The 13,180-nt window shown below is 43.9% G+C and overlaps 1 protein-coding gene across 1 annotated transcript; it reads right to left on the bottom strand.

Moving 5' to 3' along the window:
• Positions 1–10,885: 10,885 nt before the first annotated feature.
• Positions 10,886–12,243, bottom strand: LOC306644316 (cyclin-dependent kinase 4-like; the record flags this gene model as incomplete). Its single annotated transcript, XM_079111154.1, is given in 2 exon segments — positions 10,886–12,133; positions 12,136–12,243. Coding segments are annotated over 2 exon segments (1,044 nt in total). The 3' UTR covers positions 10,886–11,197.
• Between the last annotated feature and the right edge of the window lie 937 nt (positions 12,244–13,180).

Below are 13,180 nucleotides of genomic sequence, written 5' to 3'. Positions count from 1 at the left end.
CCAACCTAGATGCCCTTCAATTGATGAATGGATAAAGAAACTGTGGTCTATATACACAATGGAATATTATTCAGCCATAAAGAAGAATAAAATTTTGGCATTTGTAGGTAAATGGATGGAGTTGGAAAATATGCTAAGTGAAATATGCCAATCCCAAAAAACCAAAAGTCAAATGTTTTCTCTGATAAGTGGATGATGATACATAACAGAGAAGGGGTAAGAGAAGAATGGAGAAACTTTGGACTGTGTAGAGAGAAATGAGGGGAGGGGAGGAGCAGGGGGAAAAGAAGATAGTGAAATGAGACAGACATCATTACTCTATGTACATGTACCATTCGTGTGTGACTACATCATGTATAACCAGAGACATGAAAAGTTGTACCCCATTTGTGTACAAGAAATCAAAATGTAGTCTGTAAAAATAAAAATAAATAATAATCCAAAAAAAGTCCAAAAAAAAAAAAGAAACTATTTTTAGTTCTTGAGCCCCTAAGGAGTACAAGAGGTGTAGGCATGCGGAACAGGGTACTAGGTTTCTCACTCAAGTCAAACTGTCTGATTCTGATAGGAAGAAACTTGTAAGCAAAAATTGAAGTGGCAGGTTTGTGAGATTCAGTGAACAAGAAACGTTGCATGGGGGACCAGGTGACAAAGTTGGACAAACAATTGGGAGGAGGGTTGTGTTCCTACTTTTGCTCAGATTAGAGCATAGTTATCACCATGTTTGATGTGGTCGGTGAACAATAAGAAAGAGATCATGGTAAAGAGCATAAGTGTACTTGATTCTGTACAGCTTCTGAGAAGGGAAGCTGAGGCCCAACATCACCATAAGCCAGTGAAATTCAGGATATAGGTGTCTTAAAGGATGTGTGGAGTTTTGACAGGCAAGGAAACGAGAACATCCTAAACTGAGGGAACAGCACAGAAGAGATTCAGAGCTGTGAACCAAAATAATTTTGTTAGGGAATCACAAGTGGGCTTGTGTGACCAGAGAAAGGAGTACAAACTAGTCAGCACTTCCTATTCTGATTCTAATAGTCTCTAGAGCAATGATTCTCAAATATTTTGGCAATAGTCTCCCTTTGTGCTCTTAAAAATTATAATCACCTTAAGGGTTTTTGTTCATGTGAATAAAATCTTTTGAACATCTTACCATGTTAGAAATTAAAACAGATAAGTGTTTATTTAGTCTGCATTCCTCTAAAGCAACAAAAATAAATTCATTTATATTAACATAAATAACATTTTTTAATGAAAAATAAGTATAGCTTCCAAAGCACAACAAAAACAGCTGAGAAGAGTGGCATTCTTCTACATTTTTAAAAGTCTCTTCTATGTTTGCCTTAATAACAACTAAATTTTCATATAATTGTTTCTGCATCAATCTGTTACAACATCACAGGTCACATTGGTCTGGAAAACCGCCCAAGGCACTTGTGAGAGAATGGAGTGAAAGAGCAAATCAGGTCCTATTATGAAAGTAGTTTTGATCTCCCAAACCCCCTAAGGAGTTTTGGGGCCCCAGAGGTCCCTGGATCACACCGTGAAGATCACCTTCCTAGAGCAAAAGCAGTAGCTATTACTGAGAGAAAAAGGCAGAGCTCACAAATGCACGGATGGCGCTGATGATAGAACTAATTGCGATCACTAACATTTACTGGGTGCTTACTCTGTGCTAGTCTAAGCACTCATAAAAACCTAAGATGTGGTTATAATCATCCTTCACAGATGAGGAAACTAAAGACAAAGCCAAGTTTACACAGCTGGTTAGTAGTGGTGAAGTTAAACACAAATGTCGGAAAAGTGGCTCCGAAGGCTTACTCCTAACCACTGCACCACCCAGCCTCTCTCAGAGACAAAGGCCTGCAGTATAATTGACAAAAGCCTAAGTCATCCCACTCACCCACCCCTTCTCCCTCCTCTCCTTGCCATTTCAGATTTCAATGCTCTTTTCTCTTTGCCTGCCTGGTTAGAGAACTCATGTTTCTTTTGACTCTGCAGTAAGTCCTTGTCCACTGCCCGTTGTTCATTATTCCCACCACTCCACAGAAACTGCTCTCTCCAAAGTCACCAGTGACCTTATAATGATCAGCTTCAATGACCACTTTTCAGTCCTCATCCTCCTTGAGGATCTTCGAGATGGCAGTATTATTGACCATTATCTTATTTATTAAAACTCTCTTTTTTGGTGACTCTGATACCAGATGCTTCTCTGTCTTTTACCACCTATGCAATAATTTGTTAAGCCTTAAGGGGGGTCCTCTTCCTTGCCTGTCCCTAACATCTTCATTCCCCAGTGTTTGGTCTTAGGCCCATCCCTCTCATTCTGCATCTTCTCTGTCTTCCACACCATTCACTTCCACAGCCTTAATTATTAAACATACACAGATAACACCCAAAGATATTATTTACAGCCCAACTCTGACATATGTCCAGATGAGGCCTCAACACTTCCCCATGCACTTCAAAGTCAGCACATCCAAATCCTCCACCCATCATCTCTCCCTTCAGATTGGTCCCTCTGGCCTCTGGTCCCTGGACCCTGACCTGGGGAACTGTAGCACCATCTTTTGTGAGCAGACACTTGGGAGTCATTCCAGACTTGTCTGACATGCCTCAAGGTTCTATTGGATCTACCTCTGAAAACTTTCTGAAATCTATCCTTTCTCCCTCTCCCCTGCTACTACCCCAGCTCAGGCCCTCCTCTTCCTGCCTGGATTATTGCACTCGTCTTGCTATTCGTTCCCATTCTCCTGATTCTGGCTGCTGACAGTTCACCCACAGCAGCAGGGAGGCCACTGCACAACTCTAGCAACCACCGTTATTTTGTCTCCTACTGGGAACCCCTGGAATTGGGCAGTCCTGAGGCTTTGCACTACACTACTGTTGCATTTTGTAATTACTCCACAGCAAGGAGCCACTTCAGTGATTTCCCATTATCGTCAGGAAGCCAGACTCAACAAGGTGTTTCAGCTATCCTTGACTGGGTAACAAACTGTTTACTCTAAGCTGAGTGATGTGAAAACAACCATTTTATAAGACTCATGGATTCTGGGGATTAGAGATTTGGAAAGAGTTTAGGAGGGATGGTTTGTCTCTTTGATGTCTAGGGCTTTACCTGGAGGTGTCTGAGGCTAGTACTGCTGATCACAGCACCTAAGTAAGCCTCTCTGTGTGGCTTGATTTCCTTGTAGCTTGATGGCCTTAGGGTAGAAAGATTTCTTATGTGGCACTTCACAGTTCCAAGTGCAAATGCTCCACTGAACAAGCGGAAAGTTACAATGCCATTTATGACAGTCTCTGAATGGGTGCTAGGGGTGTAGCTCAGAGGTAGAGCACTTGCCTAAATGCAGGCAAGGTCCTGGGTTCAATCCCTAGCAACACACACACTTACTGAAGGAAGACTTAGGCAAGCATAAATAAAAAAAGAAGTACTCCAATAAGCTTTCAAGCAGGAAAAAAACTGATGACTTGAAAAGGAGTTAAATTGTGTTTCCAAAATGTCAGAAGAACAGGCAGAATGATCCTTCAGAGTAGAACTCAGAAAGAGATGCAAAGATAAACTGGAATTTAATGTTTGATATATGAGTGCCTTTTCAAATCAGGGAGGGAAAAGATTTACCAGCTGAACAGTCATCCAAGAGTTAGCTTCACATGGTAGCATTGGAAAAGGGAGTTCTTCCAAACACTCCTCCTGTTTCCCCCTGAGTTGTCTACTCTGCATAGGCTCCTCCCAGATCCACTCTGGCCTGTCTCCACCTCTCCACTTTGCTCTTAATCTCTGCCTGGGAGTCCTGGACATGTACCTCCCACAGATTCTGCTCCTTCAGCATCCACATCACCACCAAACATGTTGCCCAGGTGTGCAATATTCAACTCTACTAAAGGATTGGGAAAATTACAGAAATTTGTCATGTAGCTCGGGAGAACTGAGAACTGAGTGCCAAATATGACTTTTCCCTCCAGAAAACACCTATGAGATTCATGTGGACAATGTTCATTTAAGGTGCATGTATTTATTGAGCATCCACTACATACCAGGCACAGTACTAGGTACTGGGGATACAATGATACAGGAGATGGTGTTGTGCCCCCATGTACCTTTGGTCCTTATCATTAGAGTGCATGCCATCCCATTTCTAATGACCTGTATCTGCATCTCTTTGCCTATTAACCCTCTTCAGGAATTAGAATATGGCACGCATGTGGGCAAGTAGACTCATCAGGAAAGAATATGTAAGAATTAATATACCCTAGAAAGAGCCCTCTACTGGTGACTAACAGGAGTTGGTACAATAGTACACTTTAATGTGGGAAATATTCCTAGACCCCCAGTGGATCCCTAAAATCATGGATAGTAGCAAACCCTATACATCCTATGCTTTTCCCTACATATACATACCTATGATAAAATTTAATTTATAAATTAGGCACAGTAAGTGATAAACGACAATAATAAAATCGAAAAATTATAATGATAAATTGTAATAAAATTGTCAGTATCACTACCTTTGGGCTTTGGAGTCATCATTAAGTAAAATAATGGTTACTTGAACACAAGCAATCAAATATCTTCCTAGTCAATCAGATAAGCAAGTCAGCTGCTAAGTGACTGGTAGGCAAGTGGCATGTACGGTGTGAATATGCTGGATTCACATCCCAGGCAGGATGGAGTGAGATTTCACCCTATTAAAACACTGAAAGATTTAAAACTTACAAATGTTTTTTTTTTTCCCCTAGAATTTGCCATGTAATAATTTTGGACCACAATTGACCACTGGTAGTTAAACCACAGAAAGCAAAACCACAGATTTAGACAGAGGACCACTTTTTACTAGTATCTCAGCAACCACACAGTATATTCTTTCAGGCTGGTGTTTTCCTGCAGAATCGAGCCCTAGTTAACTACAGTGGTAACTTGCTTGACAAGGTCTCCTTTATTGACTGCCTTCTCATCTGTCTCACTTCCCATTCTCTTACTGGTATCTCCCTTGATCATATCCATATAAACACTCACGCTCAAAGTTTTGTCTCAGGTCAGCTTCTTGAAAAGCCCAAATAGTTAAAAAATTATATATACATATATATATATATATATATATATATATACATATTTCTCTTCCTTCCCTCTCTTGTACTAGGGCAATATTGAATCCACAGGCTCTCTACCACAGAGCTACATCCCCAGCCCTTTAAAAAAATTATTTTGAGACAGAATCTAGCTAGGTTGCCAAGGCTGGCCTCAAACTTGGGATCTTCTTGCCTCAGTCTCCTAAGTTAGGATTACAGGCATGGCCATCATGCCTGGTTGAAACATATTTAAAAAAAACAAAGCAAAGTCCTGACCTCATGGAGAAGATAAACTATAAGTAAGTAAACAAATAAAGGTGTGATTTTAGGAAATAAGAGATGCTATGAAGAAAAATAAAAGAAAGTAAGGGACACAGAGTGATTGGTGGGTATAAGGAGAAGGGATGCTCTTTAGATGGGGCGATTAAGGAGATCTTTTGATGTGAGGAGATGATAGTTGAGGTGTGATTGAAGTGAGGGAGTAAGCCTGGCGAATGTCTAATGGAAGAATATTCTTGGCAAAGTACCTGAAGCAGGAATGAGCTCCACATGTTTTAGCAAGAAGGCCAGAGGGGCCCTTTCCTCTTCTCCAGTCACACTCACTCCCTTGGGGTATCCTCTGGTGCCACGGGCTGAAGTCCTACTCATGTGCTTCCAATTCCCACAATCATGCCTCCAGCTGTACCACTTTTCCGGAATCTAGACTTACAAATCTAATTAACTGCCCATCTCCCTTTGTATGTCTAACAGGCATCTCAAACTAAGAGGTCCAAACTCCAAATGCTGGTTCTCCTCCCACTGAGATGTCTTCCCACATCTCAGTAAGTGGGCAACTTCATTTCTCCAATCTCTCAAGTCAGAATCTGGGGTCATCTTTGACTCCTCTCAATCATCTCTCACTTCCAATTCAGAAGCAAATCCTGTCAGTTCTGCTTGAAAATATATTAGAACCCAGTCACTTGCTACCTTTGCTGCTACCATGTTGATCCAGACCATTATTGTTTCTTGCCTTTCTTGTCTTATTTGGTCCTACTGCAGTTGATTCCTACCCAGCAGAAGAAATCCTTTTATAAACGAAGTCGATTCATCTCAAAGTAAAAGCCGAAGTTCTTACAATGGCCTAAAAGACACTACACTGTCTACATTCTCACTTAACATTTTTATCTCATCACCCACTACTCTCCTTCACTTTATTATAGCCACAAGAGCTTTATTATTGTTGTTGTTGTTGTTATTATTATTATTTCCTCAAATATGCCTATCTCAAGACCTTTGCATTTGCTGTTTCCTCTCCTTGGAATGTTCTTCTCCAATAAGTCATGAGACTGGCTCTTCCACCTCCTTCAGGTATTTGCTCCGATGTCACCTTTACCGTGATTTTCTTCTTGCCCAGGGTCACTCATATGGTTGTATCTGTCCATTGGGACAAATGGAGACTGAGATCCATCCACAGTACATAAGACACAGGGGTCACTCCATAAATGTTCTTGAATTAAATAAACAATTGTCCAAAATAATGAAATTTTAAGTCAGACATACTTAAGCCTCATAATTTAGAGGAAAGGACATTTCCAGCACTCTCAGAGCTTCACAGTATTATTCATAGTGCCATTAGTTCCTTTGTCCTCCCTTGGACAACAGATTGTGCCCAATCTGATTTGCTGGGAAAAAAGAAGCCTGGTTCTCTTTGACCCTTCCTTAGTGGCAGTAAGACTTGGCTGAGGCTGTGGAGATTGCTGTACTGTTCTTAATAACTGAATTACATTCTTAACTCAGAACTGTCTTCCCCAATTTCTACATGGGAGCTGTAAAATGGGGTTGTAGTATCTCTTTTAAGAACGATAGTTCAGTTTTCAATTTGTTTTGGCAGTGCTGGGAATTGAACCCAAGGCCTCACACGTGCTAGGCAACTACTACCACACCACTTAGCCACAAAGAGAGTGGTGGAAGAAGCCAGGAAGGAAGATGCTACAATGAGTCACTCACAACGAACAAGGCTGCCACTGCTGCTGTCAGTCCCAGTGACAACCCAAAGCCCCAAGTTGCCACCAAACCAGGCCTCCCAGCTCCCAGCCTCGAAAAAGAAAAAGGTTTGTTGCTTTGCTAGCAAAGGGAACCACAGGGGACTCCTGTCCCAGAGGCTATGATTCTGCCTATCAGCAGGAACAGGGGGCTTTTAAAGAGGTAACTCTAAGGCTGCATTCCATGTGTTCTCTGTCTGGAGTTGTAATTCACTTGTTAATTTGAGAGACAGTCATTTCTGAGATCTTCTGGTAACATCCTCAAAGTCTGGATTACTTTGTTCCTATGGTGGGTGTGTGCTCAGGAACAGATAATTCTGCCTAGGGTGGGGAAGAAGTCCTGTTTCCCCTGAGATGAGGGAGGGGAAGAGATTAGGGTGGGGGAGAGATTAGGGAGGAGCTGGGAGAGAGGAAGAGAAAGAAACATGTCCATTAAAAAATCAGTTGCAGTGGCAGAGCAGCACGGGTTATATTCAAAGCACAAAGTGGACCACTGTTACATTTCCCCACTTCAATTTCTACACTCCATTTCTATGGAAAAAATGGGCAGTGATATCTCTAAGCTGCTTCCTGCTGAAAGAGAGTGAAGTTGGGGAAGTAACCCAAAGTCCTTGTTCTCTATCAGGTGGGGCGTGGACAGTTAAGGACATTCAGCATCAGAGCAGTCCGGAGGTCCATGGTTCAGCCATCTCTCTTGACTGTTTGTCATAACATGTAGCAAAATTGGTCCTCCAGCTCTTGAAGCTGCTGTAGGACCTTTTCCTCCCCATCTGCCCCTAACCCACTGGTCACTGTCAAACCTGCCCCCTCCCTCTCAGTCCTGGCAAGAACAGCTTTGGCATCTTGTCCTCCAACTGAAATATACCTCAGATTCAGGGGTCACCACTGAGTGCCTCCTATCCTGAAGAACAGCTCGTGTTCACTATCCAGAACTCTACCATGATCAATAAAGGAACCCAATCAAATGCCAATATCCAATACCAGGCTGTCCCTCAGATTCAGGCAAGCAATTCCCAGGCCATCCAGATGCAGCCCAATCTCACCAACCAAATCCAGATCATCCCTGGCACCAACCAAGCCATCACCACCCCATTAGATGTCCAGTCACAAGGCTGTCTCTCATCAAGCCAACCCCCCTGCAAAAGTTGAGTACATTCACCATCCCTGTATAGAATCTGGCCAACCTGGTGAAGTTGACAGAGAGGGATAGTAAAGTGATACTCAATCTGCCAATCAACAACCCCGTAAACACCAGCTACACGGGATCTGCCACTCAACTCCTCACCAAAAGGTCCACTCCCCAACTTGCCACTGTCTAAGACTAACAGGAAAGTCAGAAAGAAGAGTCTTCCTGCCTCCCAACTTACCGAGGTTGTGACTGTCCAAGGGGAGGATGATGTTGATAGAGACCATGATTGAGACGGTGATGAAGACCAAGGCAGACAACATCACCAGGAAGAAAACAACTTGATTGTTCAGAGCCCTGGGGAGGCAGGCAGCCAGCTGTAGTCCAGTAGGTCCAGATGGTGCCCCGCAAGGCAGAGCAGCAGTAGGTGGTGCAGATCCTCCATCAGACTGTGGGGAGTGCAGGTTACACCCACTGCCCTCTCCAACATCAGGCAAAAACTCTCCTAGAACTTTCAGATTCAGACCACAGAGTATGTGCCTACTCAGGTCTCCATGTGTACATCTTCGGGCAAGGTACAGACGGTTTTTGTTCAGGATAGCCCCTTCGCAACAGCTGCAACCACCTCAACTACCACTGGTAGCAGCTCTGCACCCTAAGCTCCTAGCTGAATGGGACCAGCTAAAAGCAGTTGGATTCACTTCTCCCAAAAGAGCGTCCCCTGCCAAAGATCAATCCTGCTGGGAGAGTCATCAGTCTGCACACAGTACATCTGGCAGCAGCTGCCCCAGCAATGCAGACCATCAACATTAACCAGGTCCAAGTCCAGGGCATGCTGTCACCATCACCAACACTGGTCAGGCTGCAGCAATCGTAAGCGCAGAATGTTTCCGGAAACCACTTGACCATCAGTGGGCTAAGCCCCAATAGGATCCAGCTGCAGAGGGAGGAGGTCCTGGCTGGAGATGCCCTGCCTGGGGAGAAGTGCTGTATGGCCTGCATGAGTCCCAGTTGCAAGGATGGGGAGAAGAGGTCTGGAGACAGGGTCAGTAAAAGCACATGTGCCATAATATACTGCGGCAGCTTTCCAGAAGGCATCCTTGCTGCAGACCCATATGTGACTGCACACCAGTGAGCCACTCTTGGTCTGCAACTGGTTCATCTGTGGAAAGAAGTTCATGTGGAGTGACGAGGTTTATGCAGAGTGATGAGCTCCAGAGGCACGCTCGCATCCACACAGGGGACAAACACTTCAAGTGTGCCCAGGGTCAGAGGAGCTTCATGAAAAGTGGTCACCTTACCAAGCATTACAAGATCCACCTGGTCATGAGGAACTTATAAGGGCAACTGAGACAGGAGGACTTGAAGATGCAATCCTTCATCTGACCTGCCTGGGTCCCTGGAGAACAGGTCCCCATGGCTGTCCTCAGCCCTGCTCCTGTTCTGCTGATGTGTCCCCACAGGAGGAGACTCTGCTCACGGTGCTCTCCTTCTTCTAAGCCCCTCGACTCCAGCTAGTCCTTCCCTTCTCACCACTGGCTTCCAGCCTGTCTAGACCATGGACACGGCCATGCCCACTGAGACATTCTAAATCAGGATGCATGGGAACCCTTATTTCCAAAGGAAAAACATGCATTTCCCTCCATCAAGGAGCAAAACTGAGCTCCCTTCTCAGCCTCTATCTACCCTCAACACTCCTAGCACTGTGGGAGTCCCATCCTGCCATGCCCACTCCAACTCCTGAGCCTCTCCGCCCCTCCCTGGCCACTAGGGAGCCCCTAGGCCCTGCACCCAGCCTCCCATTGGCACCCACCTCTGCAGAGGCTCAGGAGGCACCTCCACACCACTGCCCAGCCCTGTCAGGGTGCTGCTCCAGACACCCCAACTTCCTGTTTGAAAAGTCAAATACCTAAGGACTCTCCCTGTTCCCTTTTCTTCCTATGGAGAATGCTGCCGTATATTTTATACTTTGGATGACAAATGTTGTATGTTGTGTGTGCTTTAAGGAAGTTTTATTTAATCGCTCTCTTCCCTCTTTCCTTTTCCTGTCCTCTCCCTTGAGCCTGCTTTCTGTTCACACCAAACTGGGGCAATGATGAGCATGCGGATTTTCTCTCTAGCAATTCTCTTTTTTAAGTGACACAGCATTTCAACTCAGATCTGGATTCACATAAAAACACCTCCATCAAGGACTGTAGAATGAGAAAGACATTATTACCCTATATACATGTATGAAAAAATTTAAAATTAAAAAAAAAAAAACAAAAACCTTCCATCCAAGCCAGGTGCAGGGGCCCATGCCTATAATCCCAGGGACTCAGGAGGCTGAGGCAGGAGGATCTCAAATTCAAAGTCAGTCTCAGCAATTTAGTAAGCCCCTAAGCAACTAAGTGAGACCCTGTCTCAAAAAATAAAAATTAAAAAGGACTGGGGATATGGCTCAGTGGTAAAGCACCTCTGGGTTCAATTCCAAGGACCAAACAAAAACAAAAACAAAAAATTCTCCATCCCGAACTTCTCTCTCCCTTCTCTCTTCTCACCTGCCCTACCCACCATGCTTAATGATGTACAGTGCATATCAGTGTATACTATATAATAGTGATTATGTCTACCATATGTGTTCAAAACACAAAGCTTTTTATTTCTAAGGTTTTATTTTTATTTTTTTTTCATATTTCTTTGTCTTGTTTTGTTTTCCTGTATAAAATAGGACCCCAAATATCAAGGTAGGGAGGGGGAGGAGAGATAGACCCCTTAGTGTATAGAAATGGGGAGCGGGGAGGAGGATAAGCCTCAAAAGGAGGGGTAGGTGGAAAATGTCATTAAGGCAGCAAAATATTCTCTGTAAAAAGCTGGGGGAGTCTTCACCGCCTCAGAGAGAAAGGCAGAGGTCGCCTTCTCAATGGGGTTCTCTCCACTCAAGTGTCCAGAAGGCGGATAATGGCAGCATCTCTTCCTTCTGTGGCAGCCACTCGGGTGCTCACTCCGGATCCTCTTCCTTATGTAGATAAGAGTGCTGCAGGGATTGGAAGGCAGAGATTCGCTTGTGTGGGTTAAAAGTCAGCATTTCCAGGAGCAACTGAGCTCCAGACTCTTCCATCTCAGGCACCACTGACTGCACCGGGCGAGGTCCTCTGGGGGGAAAGGCTCCTCGGGGTGGAGATACATCTCGGGGCCAGTCATCCTCTGGAGGCAGCCCGATCAGGTCAAAGATTTTGCCCAACTGGTCAGCTTCAGAGTTTCCACAGAAGAGAGACTTCCGACGAAACATCTCTGCAAAGATACAGCCAATGCTCCACATGTCCACAGGGGTTGCATATGTAGACTGCAGAAGAACTTCAGGAGCACGATACCAGAGTGTAACAACCACAGGTGTAAAGGCCATCTGGTAGCTGTATATTCTGGCCAGGCCAAAGTCAGCCAGCTTGACTGTCCCACCACTTGTCACCAGAATATTTTCTGGCTTCAGGTCCCGATGAACGATGCAATTGGCATGAAGAAAATCCAGACCTCTTAGAAACTGGCGCATCAGATCTTTGATGGTCTCAGTTGGCAAGCCAGGTGGCGGTGCCTTGTCCAGATAAGTCCTTAGGTCTTGGTCAACATGCTCAAACACTAGGGTCACCTTGATTTCCCGGTCAGTCCGGGAAGTGGCACAAACATCCATCAGCCGGACAACATTGGGATGTTCAAAAGCCTCTAGGCGCCTCAGTAAGGCCACCTCACGAACTGTGCTGATGGGAAGGCCCCCTCCAGCTCCTCCTCCATTGGGGACTCTCACACTCTTGAGGGCCACAAAGTGGCCACTGTGGGGATCACGGGCTTTGTACACCGTCCCGTAGGCACTGACACCAATTTCCGCCACTGGTTCATATCGTGAGGTAGCCATTCTCAGATCAGGGAAGACCTTCACACCAGGCTGAGAGCTGAGGGGACAGGCCCGTTATCGGGACCCCGGAGCCGGTTCCTTTGGCGCCATACACTTGAGCACGGTCCAGGGCAGCTGGACGTTACGGGCGGGACCATAGACTATTTCTAAGATTTTAAAATTAAACAAAAATCCAACTGTGTTTTTAGTTAAATTTGAAATAAGTGATAGATTAGTTATCCTTATTAACTACATACTTTGTGGGTCAATGCTGGGCTGACAAAACTTTTTTCCTTGCTAATAAATTTGGTTGCCTGAGGCAAAATCTGATTTTATATATATATATATATATATGCCCCCCCCCCCCCCAGACCATGCTTTAGGGCAACTGATTAGCCATCTGGAAAAAAAAATCCCACCTCAATTCCCAAATCAAATTGATAAATTCTGATAATTTTCATACTTAAAAGAAAAAAATTGAAACTGATACTAAAAGAAAATGTAGTGAATGAAGATATTAATGAGAGAGGATTTCTAAGCATAAAAACAAAAGTTGGAAATCATAAAAGAGTAAGCTGGGCATAGTGGTGCACACGGGAGTCCCAGGTCCCAGCTACTTGGGAGATTGAGGCAGAAGAATTGAGTCTAGCCTGGGCAACAACATAGTGCTCTGCCTAAAAAAAAAAAAAAAAAAAAAAAATCATAAAAAAGAACAGATAAGTTTGCCCTATATAAGAATTTTTTAAAACTTCTATGTCAGCAATTATGAATAAATACAGGTGGGGAAAGTTACAAAGAAAAATGAGAGAATTATTAGCAAAAATTTTATATAATAGTTACTTTTTGTGGGGGGAAGGTAACCCTGCAATTTTACTTCTTTAGATTATCCTAAGGAAGGAACAAAATACCTTTCTAAAGATATATTTGCAAAGATGTTAATCCCCATATGTTCATATTGGAAATAGCATAAATGTTTATTGGTAGAGAACTGTTTAAATAAATGATGACACACAATCTATGAAATAACACAGTCAATGGAGTTCAACGCCCATATTAAAATGATAGTCTGGATACATTAGCAGGAAAACTGTACGT

This window comes from Sciurus vulgaris, assembly GCF_902686455.1.
Source record: "Sciurus vulgaris genome assembly, chromosome: 14".
NCBI classification, from domain to species: domain Eukaryota; kingdom Metazoa; phylum Chordata; class Mammalia; order Rodentia; family Sciuridae; genus Sciurus; species Sciurus vulgaris.
This window is presented reverse-complemented; position numbering and strand designations above follow the sequence as displayed.